At 36.8% G+C, this 7,018-nt stretch overlaps 1 protein-coding gene across 1 annotated transcript; it reads left to right on the top strand.

The window, feature by feature from the left end:
* The first annotated feature begins 705 nt into the window (after positions 1-705).
* On the top strand, positions 706-6,633 carry LOC138868797 (uncharacterized). The gene is made up of 2 exons (XM_070146368.1): positions 706-1,357; positions 6,563-6,633. The coding sequence occupies exons 1-2, from the start codon at positions 706-708 to the stop codon at positions 6,631-6,633; spliced, it is 723 nt and encodes a 240-aa protein (XP_070002469.1).
* Positions 6,634-7,018: the final 385 nt, after the last annotated feature.

A 7,018-nucleotide genomic window follows, 5' to 3' on the forward strand; every position in this document is an offset into this window, starting at 1 on the left:
TCCACTTGCTTGGGCAGTGGTTGACAAGGAAACAAGTAAGACCTGGAGTTGGTTTGTTGATCTTTTGAAGAGGTCTTTGGATCTAAATAATGGGGCTGGAGTGACATTTATGTCAAACCTGCAAAAGGTACCATTTCTTATTTCAATTCTGTTTTTAATTCTGCTTTTTACATTTCTATTTTCAACACTGCTTTCTCTTTAGTTTTTGCTTCTGTTTTTTCTTCTATTTTTATCTATTTTCAATATAGTTTTTACTTCTGTTTTTTCTTCTATTTTCAATATAGTTTTTACTTCTATTTTTTATTTTATTTTTATAAATAAAGTTTTTACTTCTATTTTTATCTGTTTTCAATACTATTTTTACTTCTATTTTTTCTGTTGTTCTCATCTATTTCAACTACTATTTTTTGCCCTGTTCTCATCTGTTTCAATTATGTTTAGTTTTTTATTTTTTTCTTCTGTTCTCATCTGTTTCAACTATGTTTAATTTTCTATTTTTTCTTCTGTTCTCATCTACAATCACAGGGGTTATTAGATGATGTGAGCACTATACTACCTGATGCTCATCACAGGTATTATGCTAGACACATTGAAGCCAACTGGTTAAAAAAAATGGAGGAGTGGGGAAATGAGGAAGTTGATGTGGTGGTGTGCTTGGAGTACTTATGAAGAAGAGTTAAAGATCAGTTGTTGAAACTTGGGGGGATGTCAGAGGATGTTGCAAAGGACTTGATCAACTATCCACCAAAAGCATGGTGTAGAGCCTACTTTGATACACAATGTAAAAATCTAATGGTGGATAATAATTTTACTAAGTACTTCAATGCATGGATTCTAGATGCTAGACATATGCCAATTATCAATATGTTGGAGAACATAAGGATCAAGGTAATGGAAAGGCTTGCAGACTATGAAGGCAAAGCTATGAGCTGGAATGACAATTTCAGTCCACCATGTATGAAACTATATCACGACTATAGGGCAATATCACATGCTTGCACTTTGAAATTTAATGGAGATAATGGCTATGAAATAACAGAAGGTAAAGACAAATATACAATGAATCTTGAGAAGAAGAGATGTACCTGTAGGTTATGGGATTTATCTGTAATACCTTGTCCCCATGCTATTAAGGCATTGATGCATGAGAAGATTGAACCAGTGACACAAATACACTGGTGGTGTAGTAAGGAGGCTTACTTGCTAACATACAAGTACAAAATTCAGCCTGTTAGAGGGGTGCAATTCTGGAAAGTTCTGCCTAGTCAGGCCATGGAGCCACCTGAAATTGTCAAGATGGTTGGAAGACCCAAAGTAAAGAGGAATAAGGTTGCTAATGAAGCTTTGAAGAGGAAAGGTGAGTGGAGTAGTTCAAGGAAGGGAATTATAATAACGTGCAGACAGTGTGGTGATGAAAATCATAATGCAAGAGGATGTTACAAGGTAAAGATTTATATTTATTGTAGTTTATGAAATAATTACAATTTTTGTAGATTATTTACTAACTATTGTCTTTGGTTGGTGTCGCGCCCTCTTTTTCTCGCGAAATTGGGTTTATGACATTGACAACTCTGTTAACGGTTATTAAAAATGAAGAGTCTCCACCTAATGATTAAAGTGCATTAGGATACTAAGAAGAGTTTGATTTAGAAAACCAGAGATTGGGTAAGGGCATGAAATTATCCCGAAGGGAAGGTGTTAGGCACCCCTCAGGATCCACTAGTGTGGTTCCCAGCCATACTATAATTGTGACTTTAAGTAAGCAAGTAAGAGTTTCAAATATGAGGGGGTTTTCACATAATGTTTGCAAATAGATAAAATTAAAACAAGTGAAAGGCAAGCTGAAATTTGAGAAAAACGATTTGAAATTCTGAAAGGTAAACAACGAAATAAACAAGTAAAGGGAAGGGGGTCCTAGGTTTATAAATAATATGGATCACCCCACACAATGTCTGGTAATTGCTCCTCGACGAGGGGTTACACATGACATTATCGTGTGGTCATCATATCCATATCTACCCTTTCCCTCCCCGTTAAGGTATTAAAGCACGGAATAGTCTCGTTTACTTATTGCATGCTATTACCCGCCCCAATCCTATCAGCCCCGGAGGTAATTGAGACTACTAATCCTATAATGAAGTAAAAGTTGGCTTATTTGTGGTTTTAAAGGTAAAAATACTAGGGCGGCAAACAAAAATACGTATAACAAGTATAGGGAGACACATAAACAAATAAGTCCCAAACAGACCTCCTTGAATCAAAGGAAGCATATAGTTTAGCATGTCTTGCACGTATTGATTAAGGTCTGATTAAACTTAAAAGGTTGAGACAGACTGATTTATTACATATTTCAGATAAGAAATCCGAATCAGGCCTGCCTACTGGTTGTAATTGACAAAATCTGACAAGTTTACCTTATGGCTTGCCTAAGTATTAGGCGAAACCTATAGGCATAATATCTACTGCTTTCAGAAATAAAGAAGTAAACTGATTACAGAAAGGTTGCCAGTTTTTAACAGAATAATACAAGTTCTGCAGTTGATAATGCATTACTACTGACAAATTTAACTTAAAACGAGTGAGGCGGTTCATATTTAGTTGATAGTTCCTATAGGCATGTTTCTAGGCATTGTTGATTTTAAACATTTTTACAGACGTAGCAAGAGTGCAGAAATCCTATGGCATCTAAATGTTGTTAGTTATTAAATCCTATAGACAGGTTTGTCTAGTGACGGATGCATATGCAGGATTTGAATTTCTAGTTAACTACGAGCATGGTATCTATATGAGAGATGCACAACTTTCTTATAGACATGGTATCTATATAATGCAGAGGTGTAGAAAACCTTAAAGACACGGTATCTATATGAATGCATAAACCTATAGACATGGTGTCTATATAACGCAGGAATTCTTATAGCCATGGTGTCTATATGCAAGTGCAGAATTCTGTAAGTAAACCTATAAGCAGGATATCTACGTGGATGCAGAAATTAATAAACCTATAGGCGTGTTATCTAAAGATGAGAATGCAGAAATAGGCATGGTATCTGCAGAAATTAATAAGCCTATAGGCATGATATCTATAAATGCAGAAGTGCAGAAAACCCTATGAGCAGGACATCTACATGAACGCAGAAGTGCAGATACTATAGGCAAGGTATCTGTATGAATGCAGAAGTGAAGAAAACCCTATGAGCAGGACGTCTACCCCTTGCATGCATGGTTACCCCTCCCTTTTCACTAATCACCCCAAACGTTTATTACAAAGTTATTACAATCAAAAAATAAAATAGAGAAAATACATCAGAATATTGAAAATTACAACCAAGGAGAGCCTGACTCAGACTTCCTGTCTGAAGTATAAAGTAAACCAACTCCCAAGATCAAGATCCAAAGCCTTTCTCTCATTTGGATATGTTAGAGTTCCCTAAGAGCCTCATATGGACTCGGGCAGTGCTCAAATTCAAATACATTGCAGGATTAAGTCATAGTGCAGTGTGGAAGGGCCAGCCCTCAAGTGTCCAAGTTCAGAGGGAACTCAAGGTCCCAAGGCAAGGCTCACAGGAGGGGGCAGAACTTAGAAGCTAAGAGTGAGTGCAAGTGCAGAGTTCTGAGAGGGGGAAAGGAGAAGGAAGTAACTTAAAACCAGTGCACATAGGGGTATAGGGGAGTGGGGAATTTGCAGGAAGAGCAGGCAAAAGGGGCATACCCAGCAATGAGACCTACTGGCACACCCTCCAGCCTACTTAGAGGTTAACACCTCAGGGGATCAAAACTCAGTTCGTAGACAACAATTCCTGCTGTCATGCCCTAAGTCTCGACTTACAAACACATAGGGGTAATGGGATAGGGAGCAAGTGTTCGCAGAAAGAGGCAAGTAGTAGCACATAGGCATATTAAGTTAGATGCTAAACTTTACAGAGAACAAATGAAGTAGACATGGATATAAAGACTGTAAGTAAACACATTGGGGTGATGCTGAAAATTAAGTTAGGACATACCAGTTTCAAAGGGACAAGTAAAGAAGAAAGCATTAGTCTTGTAAAATCCAAAGTGTAAATAGGAAGTCAGAATACTATAAGTATGAGTTCAGAAGAGATTGTGAAACTGTGAAGTCTGAAGTGTAAAAGTGTTGAGTTGAAAGTGTCCTCTGGTGAGAAAGGAGTCATGCCCTTTTATAGTGTAGAAGGCAAGAAGAAATAAGGTAAGAGAAAAGTTTCAAAATTGATTGTCAATCAATTACACAAGTTTTCCCTTTAATTAAGGGATTCAGATTACAAACGGGTATAAACCCATTAAGGAAAGAAATTAATCAAATACTTTGTGCAAAGTAGTAAATTAGAGGCAAATACATAAAGGTTATTTAAGGACAGGGTCTTGATAGTATACGGTTTGTGCAAATACGGTAAGGGAATCAGTTAACAACCAGGAAATCAGAGTTCACAGATTTGGTATGAATGAACCAAGTCAGAAAGGTGGAAAAGGTTTTACTTAAGTGAAATCAGTAACAATCAATTAGACCTATTAAAAGGAATTCTAAATCAATCACAAGTTGGAAAACCTTTTTGAAGAAATATTCATCACATATAAAAAGAAACAGACACATTAAACATGAGAGAAACTTATTGTGCCAATCAGTAGAAGAGTCTAGTGTAGAGGAATTAAAAAAAAAAGCTCAGAATTGTGTGCAAACAAAGAAGTTCAAACTTAGTTCATAGACTCATAGATTAGTCTGAAAGAGTCAAGGGTTCTCAAACAGAACCCTAGTTCAATCACATGACTAAACCTCGGCAGAACCCCCAAATTCTAGGGTTTCCACCTCGAGTCAAGTACAGAGATAAGGGAGCCAGTCAAAACAGGCTCAGAGATTTCTTTCAGAAACTCATGAGAAAACAAGCAACTTCAGTAGAAAGTTCAAAGCAAACAGAGTGAAGAAATTTGAAGCATAATGAGAGTAAAAGAAACAGTAGAGGAAAACATGCTTAAACGGGTCTTTTAGAAGAAACTTAAAACAAGGTTCAGTAGAAGGCAAACAAAGAGACTTAAAAACTTAGTAGAGAAATACAGTAGAAGAACACAAGAACACCCGAAAAGTATAGCAAAAGAACATATAAGAAAACACGGTGAGATAAACATGTGAGAGCATAGTATAGAAACACAGTAAGAAAACGAAAGATAGAAAGCATAGAAGAACATGTGTGGTAGAATGAAAGCATAAGAAAGCTGTAAAAGAACATGCATGGTAAAAAGGAAACATATGAGCACAGTAGAGACAAATACACGCAAAGAAAAGTCAGAGAAACATTTCAAGCATTTCAAAACTCAAATAGAGCATAGACATATAACAGATCTAAGAAAAAATCGGAGAAAAACCTCGAATAGTTAGGGTTTCAGAGGAACCCTAAAATGAGAAAGGCTTTGAGAAGGTTCGATCTAAGTCGGAGAAGTCAGAACCAGGCTCAAAACACCATTGTACGTCGGAGCAAGGCCAAAAATGGCCGTAGAACCTTGAATCGGCAAAGATTTGAGCGGAAACCTTCGAGGTCAAACATCAAACCTCCAAGTACCATGCGTATAAGAGCAAGGAGGGGTGAGTGTAGGGCTTCCATGGCCTAAGAAGCCATGGATTCCGGTGATTTTGAGGTTGAAGACGGTAGGAGGCGATTAGGGTTTTGAGAACATTTGAGAGAGTTTGAGGGAGTGGAGCATTTAGAGGCGGCTGATAGAAGAGAAATTAGGGGATTAGGGTAGTCGTTTGGATTAAAAAGGCAAGAATAGGTAGGGGCCGTTGATCTCTGAGATCAACGGCCAGGATAAAAGGGGGTCTGGGTCGGGTAGATTTTAGTTGGGTCAGGGGCGGATTAAATTGAATTGGGCTAGTCCGTTTGAAAATGAAATTGGGGTTTAATTGGGGGCTTATTTTAGGCCAAAATTGAAATAGTTAGGGCAAGATTTTAAATAGCCACTTTTTCCCTTTGTATTTTATAAAAAATAGGTAAAATAATTTTTGAAACAAATTAAAAGTACTAAATTAATTAATAATACCCAAATATTAAATTAAAAAAACATTGAAATCAATTTTGTAATCATAAACGCATTTAAATCAAAAAATAAGCTAAAATTGCAATTATATGCAATTTAGTTTTTAAAATACCAAATAAATTTGTAAAAAATGTGCAAAAATTACTTTAGATATATTTTGGTATAAATATGGGAATAAAATACATTAATCACCAAAATGATAATTTGAGGAACAATTATTGGTTTTTGTACTGTTAAAATAGGGCAATAAATTGATTTAAAAATCTTTAAAAATTAGGAAAAAATACTAAAATACTTGGGCATACTTATATATGCATATATATGCTATCTTGAAAGTATTTTGCATATATAAAAATATACAGGGAAAAATTGGGTATCAATAGTTGCCCCTTTTTACCCGAGAAGGATGAAAGAGTTGTCGGGTAAAGATATGATAGCCAATTTGACCGAAAAAATGGTTTGAAGAGGTCGACCGTGCTCTGGTTCCTGAGCTGCCTACATATCCCTGGTCTTACAGGAATTAGTCTATATGTAGTTCAGGATTCGTCGGCGGAATATGCCAATGGAGATTTTTTCAAGAACGGGTGAGATATTCGGGTTGGGATGGATGGTTAAAGTCTAGTAGGACCGCGGGAACTAGAGCGGGATCGCTCTTGCTGAGACAGTTGTTGCTAGCCGATTTACCTGCAAATAAGCAATACAAGTGCATATTGTGCAAAAAATTAAACATGATGCAATTTCCCGTCAGACCATGAATGTTGTCTTTGGACGGTTAGGATGACGTCCTGAGACCATGACATCCTGGGCCATGCAGCGTATAATAAGGGATTTGCAAGCTATGAAATGATGTTCTCGAGCTATGAGAATGATGCCTACGAACCATGATGCCTTTGAATAATGATATGCAAAAGATGAAAAGGGGGTCCTCAGGCCATGGCATGGTGTTCTCGGGCTATGAAAATGGTGCCTCTGA

This window comes from Nicotiana sylvestris, chromosome 5, assembly GCF_000393655.2.
Source record: "Nicotiana sylvestris chromosome 5, ASM39365v2, whole genome shotgun sequence".
In the NCBI taxonomy this organism is placed as follows: Eukaryota; Viridiplantae; Streptophyta; class Magnoliopsida; order Solanales; family Solanaceae; genus Nicotiana; species Nicotiana sylvestris.